General features: G+C 28.2%; 2 protein-coding genes and 1 non-coding gene across 3 annotated transcripts; 1 reads left to right on the top strand and 2 right to left on the bottom strand.

The window, feature by feature from the left end:
- The first annotated feature begins 2,305 nt into the window (after positions 1–2,305).
- On the top strand, positions 2,306–3,297 carry LOC108850300 (protein GOLVEN 3-like). The gene is made up of 4 exons (XM_018623859.1): positions 2,306–2,393; positions 2,552–2,619; positions 2,708–2,843; positions 3,227–3,297. Exons 1-4 carry the CDS (start codon positions 2,306–2,308, stop codon positions 3,295–3,297), a joined length of 363 nt encoding a protein of 120 aa, XP_018479361.1.
- Positions 3,298–8,404: 5,107 nt separating this feature from the next.
- Positions 8,405–8,477, bottom strand: TRNAK-CUU (transfer RNA lysine (anticodon CUU)). The gene has a single exon. It is a non-coding gene; the product is annotated as a tRNA-Lys (tRNA).
- A 72-nt stretch (positions 8,478–8,549) lies between these two features.
- LOC108851825 (WAT1-related protein At3g30340) lies at positions 8,550–14,139 on the bottom strand. Its single transcript, XM_057008463.1, has 7 exons — positions 13,961–14,139; positions 13,802–13,908; positions 12,840–12,902; positions 12,648–12,764; positions 12,159–12,558; positions 9,423–9,574; positions 8,550–8,844 (listed from the first exon to the last, which is right to left on the bottom strand). Exons 1-7 carry the CDS (start codon positions 14,036–14,038, stop codon positions 8,673–8,675), a joined length of 1,089 nt encoding a protein of 362 aa, XP_056864443.1. The 5' UTR covers positions 14,039–14,139; the 3' UTR covers positions 8,550–8,672.
- Positions 14,140–21,408: the final 7,269 nt, after the last annotated feature.

Below are 21,408 nucleotides of genomic sequence, written 5' to 3' on the forward strand. Positions count from 1 at the left end.
GATAATCTTAAATCTTTTATAATGTTAGATTTTGTTTTAATTCCAAATTTAAGTTGTTTTCTTTAGTTAAAAAATTATTTCTTTATTTATAAAAAATATTTATCTTGTTCACAATTATTTTTTATTAAATTTAAAGTATTATCAAAATTTTAGTTACTTTTATTTTAAAATTTTTAAGAATTTTGAATTTTAGAGATTTTAAAGTTTTATTTTAAATATTTTTATTACAATTAACATAGTTTAAGTGTTAAAATGGACATATTTTTAGAAAGATAAATTTATTAAAATATGAAAATAGTTAGTTTTATGTTAAATTGGATAACAAATTTTTTTGATATTAAAAAATTTAACGAAATCTAGTTGCGGATGTCTTATAGAATTTCCCCTCGTTGTTTTTTTTTTAACATAGTTGGCAGCTAGTTATATAGAAGTATGAGATCTACATTAAATAAGATACAAATGAAAATAATTTTCATGCTAAAAAAAGTTATTAGGTTTTGCTGTTTGGGATGTGACTTATTGAAGATGATGTATCCGCAAGCTAAGATGAGATTAGGTACGACAACGAAGTGAAATTAGGACGTGTCACTTTAGGAGATGCTCTATCTTAGATCTTTGCACTCAGAAGAATGATAACTGTAAGACTAAAAAAAAAATCTATTTTGTCTGTCTTTTTTTGTTGTTGATCATATAAATAAAAAATAAGACGACACATATTTGGTGATTTGGTCTTCCTTCGTTTAGATAATGCGTATTTTTATTTATTAAATGTCTTTCTTTTTGGCTGTCCCAATCAAAAATAATATTAAAATCAGAACCCAATAATGATGCAAGGATGATTAAAGGAAATCAAAAGAAAAATAATTATTACTTCATTATTATTATGGTGAAGCAGGATATTATTATACAAATTATAAATACTAACTTTATAACTGTATTAAATTTACTAATATTATAACATTATTTTCTAATGTTTTTGATTAGTGGTACGCACGGGAGCGGGGGAATAACTTTCCGCAAAGGGTGGAATTAAATTTGAGTCGAACCCCACTGTAAAGTATAGATATCCGCTAAGATCGCAGGAAAATATAGATATTTGGGCTTATCTGAAAACTTTGGGCATCGATTTATAAAAGCATGAATAATGTGCTTGAGAGCATAGTGGGCTCAAGATGGGGCCCAAATCTAAAGCCTTAACATATAATTAAAATATCAATGAGCTGCTTAATACGGTAGCTCACATCGTGTTGCCGTGTTGGTAGATGCAGTGCGAGTATTTAAGATAAGTATTGGTCAGTGTTCACCTTTATAGTTGTGATGCGTGGAAAACTTAAGATATTTATATCGAAACAGAAGTAGTTGTTGCTTGAAGTTGAACGGTGCTGACAAAACAGACAATCATATATTGTTAAAAGTTCACAAATTTGTCATAAATCTCGATGGTAACATCAAAGACTTTAGGGATTGGTTCTGATTGGTCGGTTAAAAGAAAAGTAGTACTCCCTTAGTTCATGTTTCCGAAAAATATGAACTAACGGAGTACTAAAACGAGGCTTCCACGGAGAAACGAACAGGTAAGAAGAGAGACCAGCTCGGGCAACACGCCGTTAGTTCATGTTTCCGAAAAATATAAATTAAGAATCCTAAGCTCTTTAGTTGATTAATTATTGATTACTTAGCTTAGGGTATAGTCTCCGTAATATCTTTTTTAGTAAATCCATGTAAAGACACATTTACATGTTCCCAACTCCGGCACTTCATTTGATGCACTTCCTCGTGCCTTCTTCTTTTAATTTGTAGCATCGTTACTTTTTAAAAAAAATCATTGCGTCTCTAACATGTTGTTTCATTAATTCACATTAACATATTCTGATAACATGTTAGCATATAACTCATGAGACAAATAACAACTGGTTCATAAAAAAGATGACAACAAAAAAAATTCAGGGAAAACCTTTCAATTATTAGCACACCACGATAAGGTGGTTTCTTTATATCTTCGAGAGGCCACACAACATAAGATATATATAAATTCTGATTAGTATAATATAGATGCACCTAGAAGAACTTTTTTTTTTTTTTGAAACAAGCACCTAGAAGAACTAAGATTCATTTTGTTATTACTAGACGACAGAAACCATGCCCTTTTGACACGGGTCGTCTTTACTTCAACAAAAAGTATTCAAAACTGTATATTATTTTATTGAAGCACTACTTCCCTCATATGTGTATCTTCTTCACAAAAGAAGCAAGAAGGTTGAGAGAGACATATATAGATCATTGGAAGAATCTATCTTTAATAATCATGGCGAGATTCACAATCACAATACTATCCTTCCTTATAATCATTCAAGCCCTAGAAGAGGACCGTATCCTAGTCTATGCTTATGAAGGTGCCTTTACATAAAGATCCCTAATTTTAACTTTTTAGCTACCTTACTCGGTCTCGCATAATTTTTGTCTTCTTTTCTCTTCTTTTACGGAAGATCAGCCTAATATAATAGCTAATAATAGCTTCTTTTACATTACATATTTCGATTTGTTTTGATAGGCGGAGATGCTGGTCATAAGAGTCTTGACTATCTTGGAGATAAAGATACATCGATACTACATCCTAAAGTATGCGTTTGTTTTCATAAAATAATTCTCACATAAATTGTACGTACAAAATGGAATCAATCCATTATATCAATCTCCACCATAACAGGAATCGTATGACTTCACCAACATTGCTGCACCGAGGAAACTAAGGTTCGGGAGAACAATGAGAGCTACAGTGGCTAGAACCAAAAAGGAGCAAGTGAAGGTGACCAATAATGATGAATGGATTTTGAAGATTTCAGGTGCATCAAAACATTTGATGGTGGAGAGAAAATTAGGGTTTCATAAAAGAAGTAAAAGTTCTTCATTTACATGGAAACCCAAGAAGAAGAAATCTTCTGGTCAATTTGTAGCTTTCTATGATGACTATCGTGGACCAGCAAGTCATCCTCCTAGACATAACCTATAATCACAACAGCCAAGATATATATAGTTTGTAATCTTTGTAGCATCTATATTTTCTTTAATTAGTTATAAGTTTAAGCTTCGGTAATCATTTGAAGTTTTGTACAAAGAACACTTAGTTTCTCTATATTATATAATAATCGAACTTTATTGTTATTCTAGAATTTTGGTAAAAAGTAGTGTGCATGTCTTCATTCTAGATATTTTGCCTTTACTGCAGAAGAGCACAAGACGACCAATATATTGGCAGAGCTTGACACCACAAAGGTTTGTTGTGAAAGCACCATATAATTTATTGGGTGATACACATTTTATTTACCTTAATTTTTTAATCATAAGTACTTTTTATTTTAAATAATTGTTAAAATATATGTCTTTTATTTTGATAACTGAATTAACCGACTATCAAACAAATAACTGAATTTATAAAGTTATATTAATGAACTGAATATATGATCGGATCTGAACCAAAATAAAAAGAATTTTGGTTTGTTTGATCTTGTCAAAATATAATTGTCCAACTTTTCATATTTTAGTCTTTAAACATATAAGTTATTGGAAGCAACAAAGCTCGTGTCTATCAAAACCGAACCAAGCCATGATTAAAAATTTTAAAAGTAAAAAAAATCATAAGATTTCAAAGTATATTTTTGGTTTAACATTATGAATAAAATTTAGATAATAAATATTTTATGTATGTGTAAATGATTTACCAATATTTATTTTATAGTTTCAAGAATATTGTAAATAATTTTTGTTCAATTTTTTTACTGATTAGTTTCACAAAAAATGTTTTTCAAATGCATTACATAGCTATACCTAATTATTTTGTTTAGTTTTATTATGATACATTAATAATATTTATGTTATACAAAAAGTCTATATTTACTTTGGATTTATTAATAATAATAAATTAATTAAACTGAACAAATTTAAATTGGAAAAACGAAAGTGGACTTCACAGCGAAGAACTAAAAGCTAAAACTATTGTACAATAAACAACCAAACTCTGAATTAACTAAATATTTTATCTAAAATTATTATACAATACAGTAAAACATTATCATGTAAAGATTACAGTGATTCTAAAAACTATAACGAAATTGGACTTCTACATGTACCATGTACTTTTACGTCCTGTATAAAACAAAAACAAAATATCAGAGATGAAAAAAATTAGAGAGCCATGCCGAAAATTACAAGAGTTGATTACACTTAGATGCATTTTTGATTTTTAGTTATACTCAGAGTCAATTCCTACATTTGACACACTTTTTTGTGGGTCAGCAACAGATTATAGACACTTTTGCTCTTAACCCATACGTGGATGGATGATGTGTGGACGGATGACATGTGGACGGGATGAGTATAAATTTTTTTAAAATTTCATGTCGTAAATTCTAAAACTGAGATTAAAACTTTATTAGTTAGTGAGATAAAAAAAAGACGTAGAGTTTAATACTTTTGTTCAAGGTGGGTGAAACAACACATATGAACAAGAAAATCTATGTAGATAGAAACTAATTTGAGAGTAAAATGTCTGTCAAAATTGATTAGATTGAAGTTTTAACATCAAATATCACATAACTCGTCTGGATTAGTCGTACTTGTCCAACTGAGATTCGTGAACGGATGATTCATGGATGAGTGATGTGCAGAAGAGTGATATGTGGATAGTGATGTGTGGACAGGCAATATGTGAATGAGTGACAAATCTCTACAACAAAGATCGTCACTTTCTTAATTTAGCAATTTTGCTCAAAATCTTGTTAACATGAATCTATGCTCAAAATCTTTTTTTTTTGTGTGAGAGTTTTAGTTATATGAATCAGTATCCACATTGTGCAGTGTCTAAACAGAGAAGTTTATCCACATTTTGACATCCACATTCACATTTTTATGTTCAAGTATTTTTGTATAATTGTTAAAATATATAAAATACATACAAGAAAGTGGATGTTAAAATTAAAAAAATTATAATTTCTTGTATCAATTGTGTTTATTTTATATATATGAAAATGAGAAAATCCAATAAAAACAATTATGTATAGTTAGTTTAGTCTAAGGGTATAAGAGACAAATCACATGGAATACATGTATCACATGTGAAATGTGTTTTTATGTGTAAATAGAAACTGAAAATATGTCTGTGGATGTAAAAAAATCAAATTACAATAAACATGTCTTACATTTTTATCTGCGAGAATGATCTCTATAAACCAGATGTCCATATTGAGCACTAAACTGATTCTAGGTATGAATGATTTTTGTTTGAATCCACCAACCTATTTTCAAAGGTTTGATCTCACTTAAGCTAATGATTTTCTTAGGAGGCGCCATCTCGTCGGTAAATGATTGTTACAAAAGTGATATACTGGTGAGTATTATAGTCATTGTCGATAGGGTTATCTTTAATATTGATGACCTTGTGCACAAGTTAATTAATTTACATGATATCTATAAAACCTAAAATAAATGGTAACAGTCGGTTTTAACAAATATTGTTATTGTGAACATATATTAACATAATAAGATAGAAACATATTAAAAATTTAGGAGATTACTTTTTAGATTCACGAACTCGGAATTATGAACAGTTATACAACCAATTACAAATTAGATATTCTGTTAGTTGAGATTTGCATACCAAATTATACCATAATACTCATTTACCTGACTTATTTATTTTATTTTTATATACAGTTTGGATAATATTTGTTTAGTATATGGAATCTGAATTATGTATTGTAAATCAAACATAGTATATGAATGGTTTACATAACTAAATTGATAATATCATAGTTGTTATTTAGAATAGCTTTGATTATTATTATTTTGACAGCACTGAGGTTTAAATTTAATAGCCGAGAACTATGGCTGATCATTTCTTGAATCAATAATTTGGTTGATTTAAGTATATCTTAGGATTATTATGAAATTGGGTTGTATATGTGGTTTGGATGATTTGGTAGCTTATCTTTCAAGAATGTTGTGAAGAGGTCGAGGTGTTTTAGCTAATCATTAATGTGTGCTTTGGTAGAATTGATATATGAATTTGTAGAGCTAGAGAACTTTGGAATGAATATATATATATATATATATATATATATATATATATATATATGGTTAATATTTGATTTCTCGATGGTTTATGTCTTAGTTAATGTATGAATATATCTGTCATTCTTAAACATTGGTACTGAACATATCTAAATGTTATATTTATTTTACATGTTACAAAGAGGATTGTTCATAGCAAGGAGAGTGGAAACAATATAACAAAGAAAAACATGGGAAGAACTACATATAATCATACGAAATTTGTGGAGGTGGAATGTATGAGAATATATATTTATATATTATATATTTTATATAGTAATTAAGTGACATCTGTTAAGTCACATATTAGTTGGAGTTAAAATGTTTTTTTTAAATAGAATATAAATATATATTCATTTAAGTTAAATAACAATATTTGATTGGTACTTAATACTAATTTCCATATATTTAAATTAAAAAAGTAATGACATGCCATTGTAAATAATTTCAAGTAATGGAAGAATCCTATGAAGAATTTTGTTTTAAAAGTATAGACTATATTTTTATCCGCGTTTTCAAAGCACGGGATTTTTTCAATTTGAAAATCTAATTAAAATTTTCTAAATAACCTATTGGTTTAAATATTATAAGTTTATGTTTTATATTTTTCTTATATATATTGGCTAATTATTGTTTAGCTTTTTGGTTTTACAATAAATTATTTTAATTAAATTTCCAAACCGATTAGCTAATTAATTGAATGATGGTAAGAAACAAAACTGTTTTGTGAATATTTCATATATACATATATGCGCTTATTACCTTGTAGCTCTTTATCATCATTTAATTTATATCTAATATTGTTTGTACTATTTTTTTATGCCTATAGCAGTATAATTTCTTAAAAGGTTTATAACAATATAGTGTATGTTTCTCTTCCTTTTTAATCAAATGTTTTACAATGATGTGTTGTTACTGTATAAATTCTTAAACCTGAAATTTAAGATTTATAAAGTTAGATTCATATCAATTGGGATTTGCTCCATTTAAATCTGAGATAATTCAAACCCTTTAATTTTTAAATTCAATAAAGTTGCTCATTCAAACCTGTAAAGTTATTTTATAAGCATTTAAAATATTTTCAGTAAAATTCATAATTTCTATTCAGTTTTGAAATTAAATTGGAAGTATATTTTTATTAAAAATGTTTAACTTATTTATTTTTAGTTAAAAATTTATTAATTTACGAATATGTTATAACATATCATTTTGATTGGTTTTATATTCAATGCCATATGAGCAACCAACAAATTACAGTCGATTGAAAACTGTTGATCTATCATTAATGTTATATATGATACATCGAACAACAATCATAGGGATATATGTTTGTGCAATCATTACATTTTTATATTGTAAAAAAATTCACATGTTTATTATTAAACTAAATATTTGTGCAGATGCACACATCAAGCTATAGTTGAGCTATAACAAAAACTATGAGGATTAATTAAGTTAGATATGTACTTAAGAGCATTTAGAACCCTATTATATTTTCATTATAAAATATATATCAAAATAAAAGTACTCAAACCTATTTTATTTTTTATTCTACAATAGAGTTAAAATGAGTTTATTCTACAATAGTGTTAAAATGAGTTTATTCCATAAATAGAGTAATTCATTTATTTTTAAGATCACTTTATTTATCATTTTAAAATAGAATAATATTGGAGTAGAACTCAACTCCATTATAGAATTACTCTATTTTTTAAAATAAAGTGATTCATTAGAGATGGTCTAGTTACTTGGTCCTGTTTTTTTGATGCGTAATAGGAGAGTGTTTTTTTTTTAATATATACCTTATCGGCTGATCTAATCGATGAAAATACATTAATGATTTAGAGTGGACTAGTTGCACATTGCCTGATAATTTAGTTTTCATCAGAAATCAAATTTTGGATCAACGTAAATACACACAACCAAATGCGTCTCGTATTGCGTAATAAAGTTAAAGAAGCTGACTTCTGTTGTGTAATAAAGTAATAGAAGCTCATAGTATTGAGAGCTCTCTTTTGTGTCTTGGCTTTTTAATTGTTCTAATTGTTCTTAGCAGCTACTTATTATATATATAGACCTTGTTTTCAAATTAATTTGTGTACTTTAGGCTTTTTGATTTCGAAGTTTTTACAGGGAGAAAGAGAAAGTAAAGTACTATAATTACTCAATGGAAAAAACGAAAGTCGAAGGATATACAATAGGCTCTTAAACTAACCAGTTAGATATTTTCTGTAAACTGCTCGAGTATTTTCCTTTCCTAATATAACAGAAGGTCCAGACCGGTACAAAAAAATTAACTCGCCCACCGTGGAGTTCGAACCCACGACCACAAGGTTAAGAGCCTTGCGCTCTACCAACTGAGCTAGACGGGCATTTGACTAAACTTCTTTGTTAGTAAATCTATTCTTATACGTTTTATATAACTTCTTTTCGGGAACTCGAAATCTGAACATGTGCTTTTATTTCTGTATAACAGCCTAGTGTTACATTTTTGATGATATGATCTTTTTATTATACATTTACTTGACTCTTAGAGTTCATTAATAATTAAATATATATTGAAGTAACTATTTTCCAGACACTGGATGGGCAGTAGTATTAGATTCCTTTGGAGCAGTTCCACAACCTTCAAGATCGAGATTTTGTAGTGCTTGTTTGGCTATCGGTGCAGTATTTTCCTTGCTTTTGCCCCATAAAAGTATATAAAGTCCCACGATGATGACCATTGATCCTATCACACTTTTTGTCATACCACATATAAATTTCATTTGTCAGAACTAGTAACAAAATTAAACAAGAACCTTTTCCTTTTGTCAACAAACAAGAACCATTTAACATACCATTAGGCGAAAAAGCCAGTAAAATTAGTTATCTCGAGTAAATAACTTTAGATTCATATTAAATATCAACCTCCTCATCGAGTATAGGTATGTTATTCAATAGGATAAGTTTTGATTGATATTCTACAAAGTTGTTTAATTTAAAAAATTTGTTATTCAGTAATCAGTATGATGCATGCATCAATTTGGTTAATTCCAACCGCTTAAAAGATACGCCACGCAGATGAAAGGGTCTTTAAAACTTATTTATAGGCATATTCTATATACTAGTCAATGAATACTTAATTATGTAGTGTACAACATTGAAATATGATGCGTTTGACCAAATGCAAATTAAAAATCGTTTGTTTGTACATATGTTGAAACTATTAGATATATAAAACATATATTGACATAAAGATATATAGATATATAGATAAGTAGAAAGGATGCCAAAGAAAAAAAATATAGATAAGTAGAAAGAAAATAGTAGGTTACCTTCCGCAGTAAATTTGTTCATGAAGAAAAGAACAGCTGAAAATGGCAGCAAAGACTTGAATCAAAGGGATGAAGCTAGACGTGAAAACCGGACCTCTTTGTTCGAGACACCACGATATTCCCACGTAACACAATCCCGATCCCACAATACCCTAGACAAGCATCGGCCATATATATATAGTTCTTATAATATTCAATTTAATGATAACTAGGTTTTGACCCGCGCTTCGAAAGCGCGGGTTCCCTTTTAGATTATAAACAAAGTTTGTGAATTAGTATTTAGAATTGGTGTATATTATTATGTTATAAAGTCACTACGTCAAAGGACATTTGTTTTAAATTATATAGTTTATGAATTAGTTTATATAAGATTTTGTATACACTCTTATATAATTCTTTTTAAGTTTGAACATTTTATCGAACCCGAAAACCTAACCAAAACCAACCCAGAAATATAGATGTGGTTTGGTCCGGGTCAATGACAAAGTACATATTTTATTTCTTTTTCAACCCATGGCTTCTGTTTGACTCGAGGTCCTACCCAACACCCGATCAGTATCCAAAATATGCAAATATTTGGTATTTCATATATGTTTTTGGTATTTGAAATGTGTTTTTGGTATTATGAATATTTTTTTAATTTTCAAATTCAGGTTTCCAATTAAAGTTTCGAGTTAATTTTTTTTTTTGAAAAAATTAATAAAATATTGGGTACTAAGATTTTTCTTTTTGGTATTTTCAGTTCTTCAAGTCAGATTTATGGTAAAAATTTAGATTATTTTGAGTATTTGAATATTTTTCAGGTATTTGTTTGTGTTTTGTGTATTTTTATGTTTCAATATTTTAGGTTTTTAGGTACTTCGAGTCCTAAAATAACCATACCAGTTTGGGCTGTTACATACCCAAAACTTATGTATTTTTTAGGTAATTGATTATGGATCCGGATCCAAAAATAGTTAACCCGAATCTATAACAGAAATTTTTAAATACTTAATTATGTCTAAATGTTTAGAATCCGAAAAACCTAGACCTAAAAGGAACCGATTCGTACCCAACCAAAAGACCCGATGCCCAGACCTACTCTCCCATATTATTCTTATGTGCATTTTATAATCGTTGAACTCGTGAGACTTAATACTTACTAAATAGATTTTGATTAATTTATATTTATAAGGTATTTTAATAGTTTTCAAGTCTATATTAAATAAAAATTATTTTTAAACACTTATATAAAAATAATTTAACGTAAAATATATAACTTTTCTTTTTTACATATGGTTTGCTAGTGTTTGTATTAAATATGGAACTATACAGTGTAAGATGACAAAGTTCATAAGTAGCATATCTACACTGTACTCTTTTTTGGTAAAAATATTTTGTAACAATATATACTATATCTTGGTTTATAAAAATAATGTGAAAATATAAGAATATTCAATTTTTATATGTTTTAAATTTAGTTTCCGTTAAAAATAACTCATATAGAAAGGAACCAATCCGAATACCCAAAATCTATTCCTTTGTTGTATTTTGTGTATATTTTATAAGAATTACATTTGTTAAATTGATATGGTTTAAGATTTACTTGGTAGATTCTTTAAGCTAATTCAATAGAACATATGTGTAGGGTTTTTAATAGTTTTTAAACTTTCTTAATATATTTTTTGTTATAATACTTTATTTAACTTAATATTTTTTATAGGACAATTTTCTCGAATAGCTTTTAAGCCCTAAAAAAAAAAGACAAAATAACCATTTTTGTTTTGAAAATTTTAATTTTTTATTTTTTGAAATTTGAATCCCACCCCTAAACCCACCTCTTAACTCTAAACCCTAAGTCTTAGATTAGTTAACCCAATGGTTATAAATGCATACTTACCGTTAAATAAAATCTCTTTTGATCATTTTCTTTTTTGGAAGACTATTTTTGTGAAAATAAACTAAAAATGGCTATCTAAGAGAACTTCTCTAAAATGTGTATATATATATATGTGTGTGTGTGTGTATATATATAATTTGGTTTAACATATGATTTGCGAAAATGTTTATATCAAATTTGATTTTGTAAATATTTAAAACTATATAATGTAAGATGACATGGTATAATATATTTAATGATATATGCTAACTCATTTTAATTATTGATAGTAGATTCTGAGTATGAAATATAGTGTATAACATAATTGATTAACAATTACTATGATGAGAAAGAAAATTGATTTACAGAAGAATTGACCACATAAAATGGAAAGTACAATAAATAATAAATACTATAGACGGAGGCATAGTTAATTCTCCCTATCTTTGGTAACAAATTTAATTATTACTATTGTATTGTTAGAGAAGGAGTAATAATCGGGGTAATATTGTTACAAACATATAATATGACCAACAAATTTAAATCTAATGAAAGGGTCCAAACAACATTTTTAAGTAGATTTTTCAAGACTGCTTCTGTTTTAATAGTATAGATACAAGCATGTATTCAATTCAGAACGACTCCATGAAATCACAATGTTTAGTTTTTCAATACTGTTCTTGTTATTGTTGTAAATTGTAAAACCAAATGCCAAATGCAAACGAAAATATTTGTCTTTCTGTTTCGTCTGCACCTTGTAAAACATTTGAGTACTTGTAAACGAAATAATAAGTTCCGTAAATTTCAGAAGAAGCTTAAAATGTTTGAAAGAATATATTGGGAGGCGAAGTAAATACTTAGTAAATTTGATAACTTACCGAGTAGAGTAAAGCTAAAACTTGAAATTTCTCTTTAACGACCCACATGGATATGCTCCTCTCCGAGATCAAACTCAGCAAAGCAGATTGGATCACACCAAAAAAAGAGAGGATAGTGGTGCTCGTGTATTGGCATGGATATATCCGGCATATCTTAGCTTGAACGATGAACCATAATGAACATACTAAGATTGATATGAACAGCATGGCCGAACCCATTGCCCATTGTTGCGTTACCGCAGTGGTTGAACCATTTAATGTTTGTGTTTGCATTTGAGCGTTTTGGTGAGTTAATGCGATTCCTTTATAGAGCGTAAGCACCAAAGCTCCACAAATGCATATAATTGTGCCTAACACTTTGGCTCGTCCTACGTTGCTCTTAATGTTCAGCGTTTCTTGCCTTATTATTCATTGTACAATATAGTTAATAAAAATAAGTTAATTAGAACAAAAAGCAGCTAGAAATGTATTTTGATCGATTTTTATTACCTAAAGACGAGGGCCAAAGCAAAAGTAAGTGAGGGAACCATGTTGCTAAACGCTAAGGCGAAAGTGGAAGACGTGCTTTGTAGTCCTATGAGAAAGAAGTATTGCACCAAACTTAACCTGCAAATTTGTAAGTGATAAAAATTTAGACAATTTCTCAACATCACTTATTGTTGAATATCGAAAGAAGCTTACCCCAATAGAGCGCTAAAGAAAAGTGAACACAAGATCCTAGCCGTGAGTTTTGGCCTGTTATGTCTACAAAATGTAAACAAAATATTTTTTTTTTAGTGGAATACGAATATATCTTCTTTCTTTTTGGTAAATACTGTAATACGAACATATATTTTTCCTCAAAAATATGTACAATTAATTTTGTCGACTATATGCAAAAGAGAAACAAACTCAACAAGACAGCCATGCACTTAACTATATACTGTTATATTGCTCAACTCTCTCTGACTAAGCTACTCTACTGAAGTCTCTGATCCTGGCTGCTCAAGCTCCCACAATGTCAACCATGCTCTTCGTTTTCGAGTCAAATTCACCTATGCTTTCGGAGAAGAAAATAGCTTCAACTGTTTCACCGTCTTGTTTACTGATCGTTTTGATCTCTGGATCACTTGAGTTTCATCTAGTCTCCCGGATCAATATAGTTAGTTTTAGAGCTGATCTCTTTGCTTGACGGATCCTTTAACCTCAACCAGCTTCTCATCTCTTTTCCAAACCCATTACTAATTATTCTAACGTCGTTTTAGACTATCTAAAGCTTTTTCAAACTGTGGTTTCAAAGATTAATCAAATGAAGATTATCCGCAGATCTCTATACTTTGAGCAAATCTCTTCTTGTAACACTTCTATCATGTGCTTTATTGTTTCAGTGTTGTTGTTGTTCATCTTACCGTTGAACTTACCTCCGGTTGTACTCGTTGTAGTGTTTTAGACTTTAATAATTAATGAAATTTGTGCAAAAACAAAAGAACAAAAAACTTCGAAGATCTTAACTAAATAACAAAATAAGAAAATTTTGGATGAATTAATTGAACTTTTACGACGAAGAAGACATGCGACTCTAGACTCTAGCGAAGCCGTAAGTCAGTATGTATCGAAATATGCGAGTAGATATACTATATAGACATATATAAACACACACATACCTTTCCAAGAAAATGGCAAACGGTGTCAAGAACAGAGTTCCTGCGGCAAGTCGGTAAGTGTTGGCGACCATACGGTTAATTCCTTCATTAAGCATCTTCTTGAGCATAACGTTCACAACGCTAAGTTTACAAAAAAAAAAAAAAAAAAAAAAAAAAAAAAACGTTCACAACGCTTAACATAATGTTGATGATCGACATCAGAAACACAGTTTTCCATAGTTTCGCATCAAACTTCATAATAATCAATTATATATGTATTGGTATATCATATATGTGTGAGTCTATATATATATAGTCTATAGATATATGTAGACACTTGTCTTTATCTAGTTTTAGTTGTAGAAGTTTTTTTTATGAGATTGATTTTTGAAGTTGTAATGAAATAAAGGTTTAATGAGGCTGTGACTATATATATCGTGACTCAAGAAATGAGCAGAATCGTATTCGCATATATCTTTTAACAAATCTCATTGTGCTTTGAACTTGGCATTTGTCATTCTTCGTTCAAGACTTCAAGTTTCAACTACTCTACTCATATGACCTTTTACCAAAAAACTATTCATGACCAGACGAAGAGAGAGAGAGAGAGATAGTTATTTAATGGAAACTCCCGTAGATTCCATCTTCACGCGTGACGCCAGGCACCAATTATATGTTTAATTCACTTGGTTAAGAGCATAAAGGTTAATAGTGGTTTTGCTAGGTGATCATTTCACTTGCCGTCTTGACTCTTGCGTAGTGAGGTCAGTTGATAAAATATCTTTAAATTTTAATTCAATTCGTTATTCCTCGCAAAATATTAGGATAACCATAAGCCAAACAATTTTTTTTTGAAGAGTCTAAACAAAATTAGAAAAATCTTATAAAAAAATTACTAAAGAGGTATGGAAATTTTTTTTTACTCTTAACTATGTATTACTCTTATATTTCCTTCTTCACTTTTGATATTCTGCAATCACTTATTGCTCAAATTGATTTTAAGTGATAAAATGATTTTAAAGCATATATTTCTATTAAATTATTTTATAAATTACAGAAATTAGTAACATCAATTAAATATTACATATGTTTTTCCTCATTGATAATATTTAGTACTACATAAAATTGTGATAAGCCAATTCAATTAAAAGTTTTGAAAATAAGTTGTTTGATACTATATCTTCTGATAAGTTATAAAAGTTTTGAAAATAAGTTGTTTGATACTTTTTACAAAAAAAATGTTGTTGATACTATATCTTCTTATATACCGCACCCAACGTTGGATACTCGTCAACAAAGTGAAAAAGTCATATCTTTATTATTGGAAAATCGCATAAAAAATCTTGAAAGTGTCATTTACTACCACTTTAAAATTTAAAGTTTTTTCACTAACACTTTTAACTTTTAAAATGACATTTATATCAGGAAAAATCTTCAAAGTAAGTTGACCTGTTCAACAAGTTAAAAAATGATGTATAAGTTTTTTTTTTCCAAAAGTAAATATTTAATTAATAAAATAAATAAAAAATTAATAAAAAGAAATTAAAGAAAAATTAAAATTTTAATAAAACTCATCAATTAAATAAAAATTCTGAAAATTGAAAAATCTGAAAATTAATAAAAAATAAAAAAATTCAAAATTCAAAATTCAAAAGTAAATGAGATCAAATTAAAATACAGAAAAAAGAAAAAATTCATAAATTTCAAAAAAATTGAAAATTCAAAAGTTTATTTAATTTTTGTTTTTGCTATTTTCAACAATGATGTTGGAAACTATCATTGGAAATATGCCAAAATATCGTCATTGTTAATGGTTATGTGAAAAACGATCATCGTTACTATCCCTGTTCAAAAACGTGGCCGCCTAACCGCCTAGGCGGCCGCCTGGGCGCTATTCGGTGGGTGACCGCGGTGATTTGGGCCAAATCGGTGAATCTAGACGTTGACCCGCGTTTGACCGTCTAATTCTCGCGTTGACCGCCTAATTTCCGTCTAATCCCGGGTTGACCGCCTAAGTTTTTTTTTTTTTTAAGGCTGAAATACGATTGATTATTTTTACTCGTTATTGACAGATTTGTATAATTATTGATTACTAAATAGTTACAATTAGTTATCTAACCCAAAACAAACACATATATACTACATTAGGGATTTTCTCGTATCAAACACGCCCAGATCTAAATGTTCGACAAAATTGAAAGGAGATCGTTTCAAAAAATTATCTAGAAAAGTTATAGTTATGTATAAGAACTTGTGTCATCATGTTTAAAATTAACTAAACATATTACAAATATATTAAATTGTATTTAAAACTAGGCTCCGCGTAATCTCCAAGTACTCCCTGATTTTTCGGTAACTCGTTAGGCCCGGACTCGCCGCCCGACTAGCGCCTACCATAGTTTCGAATAGGGGTTGCTATTGATATATTTGAAAATTTTATTGTCCACGATGATATGATATATCTTTTAAAAAAAAAATCTTATCACCTAAAAAAAATATTTTGAATTTTTGAATGTTCTAAATTTTATGAATTTGTATTTAGTTCTTCTGCATTTTAATTTAGTCTTATTTTATTATTAAGTTTTTCTCTTATTTTTAAATATTTATTTAATTTTCTGAAATTTTAGTTTACTTTAATGATTTTTGTTTTGATTTTTATGAGTTTAATAAATTTTTCGATTTTTACTTGCTTTTTGAATTTCTTTTTTGTGATACAAATGTCACTTTAAAAATTAAAAATATTAGCAAAAAAACTTTAAAAGTTTAATGTGTTAGTAAATAACACTTTTAAAGGTTTCTACGCCATTTTCCCTTTTATTATTTTTAGAGTGGCTTATTTACTATGTAAAGAAAAATAACAGTATAATTGTTGCAAGAATCCCAAAAAATAAAGACAGAGATCTAATCAGACAATAAATAGCATCTATACGATCGAACAACAAGCACTTTCAATTTAATTAGTTTAAGTTTTGACCCAAAAAAGATTATAATTTTAGTTTTACTTTCTGTAGAGGCCATAGTTGAATGCCGTAGTTGGAATAAATATTTATTTGGTTTATGGAATAAGTATGCTATTTTGCACTAATAATTTTATTTTTTGTTAGTAACATATATCCTACTTATTTAAATTCGATTAGTTAGGACTTAATAATTTTTGCAGCGGTTCTTAGCATTTTATAAAAACATCACAAAATGATATAAACCAGTTTGCACCGCTCCAAACTTCTCAAAATAAAAAAAATTAGTTCCAGTTAGTGTTTGCGATTGAACCAGTTGACGAAAATTAAATAAAAATATTTTTTTAAAGAAAAACTGTATAAATATATAAAACAAAATTAATTAACTTTTTTTGAGATAATATAAATACTAATATATATATATATATAATTTATATTATAAAACTTAAAAACAAACATATTTGCTATAATGTTTTAGACATTAATATATATACATATATATAAACCCAAAACAATTTTCTAAAATTAATACCACAATTTTATAAATATAATTTTAATATAATTATAGTAATATGATTTTTACTATTTATATAACTATATAAAGTGTTAATATTGTTAATTTATTATTAAACCGTTGTTATATTTTGTAGTCGGTTTCATAATTATCTCGTAAATACATTAATTCATAATCATTTAACAATAAATCGCAGCTTCCCACATCCATAAACTCTTACAGAGCAACCTCAACAATTGCGTTTATACCAGTCATGCCTTAAGTAATACAAGAACAACGCTAATACAATTAAGCAACAATGTTATAAAAGCTACTCTTATTATTCTCATTCAAAGTTTGGAAAATTTTCACTCAAATCTGCACACATTTGTAACAAAAATGATAAACTACATATATGAGTACAAAACCTAATTAATATTGTTTTAAAAAATTAGTTATATATAAGATATCAACTCAAGTCAATAAAACATCTTATCACAGTTATCCACAATTTAAGTTGGGTTGAAGTTGGCCTGTTTGGCATAAAAGGAAAAATAACCATAGTTGTTCCAAGATTCTGAATAAAAAGTAGAGATCTGATCAAGACAATAAGAAGCATATATACTTTTTAATTTGAGAAATATATATAATTCATATTTGAAATAAATAAATATTTGACAACCGTTTTCAAAATGTTAATGGAGATAGGAACAATGAGTCAAATCATGTCTCACAATGCTTTGCTAAGTATCTTCCATTTGTTTATTTCAATTCGGTTCCTTTACGTTTATGGGCATCTGAAGCTTTTAATATACGAATTATTTTGTTAGAAAATATTTGAATTATTTAGCGTGGTAGACAACGGCCGTCTCGAATAATTTATAGATATTAAAAAATATTAATAATATATTTAACGATATAATCGATTAGCTTTAGTTATAATGTTATTTTGAAATTTTAAATTTAGCATTATATCTAAAAGTTTAGAGTTTTCTATCATAATTTATATATTTAATTCAAAAGAAAATTTTCAGACCATGTTCAACCACTCTATTTATACGTGCTATTAGACGGTTCTCGACTTTACATATTGATAGCAACCCCTTGCTTGAAAAAAATACATTCAACACAAATAAGAAAATAGTACATCTCAGTGGTAGAACACTCCACAGATAAAACACACATATGACTCATGACTTAATTTGCAGCACACTAAAACATTTGCATTCACAAATTTCACCGAGTTTCCATTCCGAAGTTGGAATCCACAATTTAGTGGTAAACTATTAAACTAAGGTTCTAACTGGTGATAAAAAAATATGTGGGAATAATTAATTCCATTTCATTCCTTAAATTTTAACACTATTTATAAAAAATGAAAATAATTAATCATTTTCCATTTTTTTAATTTGATATCATTTATGAAGAATATTTTTTCCAATATTCTTTCTCATTTCTCTTAACTTAAATAATTATAGAACAAAACTATTCCTTATAAATTCCCAGAATGAACAATAGGGAATAAATATTCCTACTATTTTATTCCTCTTCATTTTTCCATTATTTTTTTGGTGGTCACCAGTTAAATCTAATATTTTTTACACTAGCTAGACCAATAATATTTTATACAAGTATGCATTTTCTATTCTCAAACACATTAAATAAGTTATCTTTAGAAATAGTTGACACCAACAATTATTTTTGATGTAGCATTGTAAATATATTGAGTATTTAATCAATAAATTTCTGTATAATACAAGAACTCGATTTGCTAATCACTATTTTTTAAACTAGATAATTACGCTATTACGAACTATAAAAAAATATTACTGCTGTAGATTTCTAGTAAATCTTTTCTCCATTAATCTGTATAACTATGTTTTTCTGAGATTCGAAACATTACTTTTGGCGTAGAAACTTTAATAAACTCTTAATCAAACCCTTGGACCAAACGAACTTTCACATCTAGCTAATTATTATTTCAACTATCTTGTGAGAATTTTGACGGTTTTAAGCTTAAAACAATTTTAAAATTAATTACAAATGATATAAGATAATAACAAAAAGGGGAATTATTTAAGCTGGAATATGTATAATTGATAATAAATATTTAAATGCTAAACACTGTTGGTAAATAAAATAACATATTAACTTTAAAAAAACCAAAACCTATTTAAACTTAACAAACACTTTTAAAAAATCACAAAATTGTAAACTATGTATTTCAGTTTTAAATTAGTAAAAATTTACCTTAAAATACAAAGATAAAAAAATCATCTCTCCTAAATATTACATAATCAAATGTAAACTTTTAATAAAATACTGTAAAATATCGAATGCTCATCAAATATCCAAGGAGTTCAAAATTAGTAAATTATTTTGAAAGCAGATATAGAATATATGTTATATTTTTAAAAAGAAAATTATATGTTATATTAAACTATAGATAAATACCTTATTCAACATCTAGTTATATGTTTTAGGTCTTAATTTGAGTCTATAATGTTGATAAAAAAAATGTCGATGACAAAAAAAGTTATATGTTTTAGCAGTCTATTTTTTGGAAAAAAAATTAGCAGTCTGTTTAAATGATATTTTCATCTTTCAACCAATCCAATCTACCAATCAAACCTAAAATGTGAAGTCTTTGGTCCAGAAAAAGACGAAAATATAGGTTTGGCTCATAACTTTTTGAATTAGAAAAGTGGTTTTAAAACATATCATATTTTTGAAATATAGGTTCGGCGCATAATTTTTTCTCATTTAAAAAAACGGTAAACCGTTCTGCGGTGAGAGAATGTTAAATCACCGATGGCCACATGTTAGAAATATCTAAGTGTAGTTGAATTTGAACTCAGCTTGCTTAGCAACGTTGGAACTCCTTAGCAAATGGCTTTTCCTTATTTTAGAACGTGATATATTATATATTAGCTAACCATCATTTCATAAGTTGAGTTCTGTCCAAATGCATATCTACAAAAAAGTTTAAGAGTAAAAAACCGTTGTTACGGCTCTAAAATCGAATAAACCAGTTAAATCTTTTTTTTAATTCGAATATCGACCACCTCTAAAAGCTGCTTGGACAGTCAAGTTGAATAACCTGACGTTTGTTTACAAGTGGTGGCAAAATCTTTAATTAATAGAGGAACATTGTATTGCGCATATTTGAAATTAATAGCATAAATTTCACGCAAATTCCAACTAATTTGGAGTACTATTTTACTGTATTTGATAACACATTAATTACATGTTATGGTTTGTTAATAATATACGCAAAATCGTACTCAACTTTATTACGATTTACCATCACTCTCAATTTCGAAAATAAAAACCCACCATAGGTTTGATAGAAAATTCACCCTAAAATGAACATTAACTATGATACAGAAAGGGTTTACGCTACTATAAGATTCAATCTTTATAATATAGAGTTAGTTTGATAAAAAGGAAATGTATAACCAAACGCTTTTATAAGGTTGATGTCAAAAGGGGTGCAACTACTTCATTCTGTTATGATTCGTGGTCCTCAAAGATACATTTATATGGGAATAAGAGAGCATGCAACAGTAAAAGAAGTAATTAAACATAACCAGAGGGGAAGGCATAATAACCAACTGTTAGAAAAGATAGAAGAAGAGATTGCTGAGTTTAAAAGAAACACTCATGAAGTAGATATAACTTTGTGGAGAAGGACTCTGAAGATAAGTTTAAGAAGAAGTTCTCTTCCAAGCGTATATAGATGCAAATTCGTCATGCGCAACCGCAATGCTCCTGGAGTAGAGGAGTATGGTTCACACATTCAACACTAAAGTTTTTTTTCATAACTTGGTTAGCAATCCAGTGTTGAAGTGGAACCCCACAGTTAATTCTGACTGCATTCTCTGTTCAGTTCAATTGGAAACAAAGGAACACATTTTCTTTACTTATCTTAACCCAAATAAGATTTGGGATGCTCTAGTGAAAGGAATTCTAGGGAATAATTTCACTTCTAATTAGAATCATATTGTGCTGTTAAAAGCGGAACCAAAGTTGGATAGGATGAAAAACTTTGTTCTAGGATACATCTTTCAGGCCACATTGTGCGAGAGAGAAACAATAGACGTCATGGTGAACCACACTCACCTGAGGTAAAGCTCATCAAAATGCTCGACAAAATAATGAGAAACAGGATGTCATTT

Source organism: Raphanus sativus, chromosome 4 (genome assembly GCF_000801105.2).
Source record: "Raphanus sativus cultivar WK10039 chromosome 4, ASM80110v3, whole genome shotgun sequence".
Taxonomy (NCBI): Eukaryota; Viridiplantae; Streptophyta; class Magnoliopsida; order Brassicales; family Brassicaceae; genus Raphanus; species Raphanus sativus.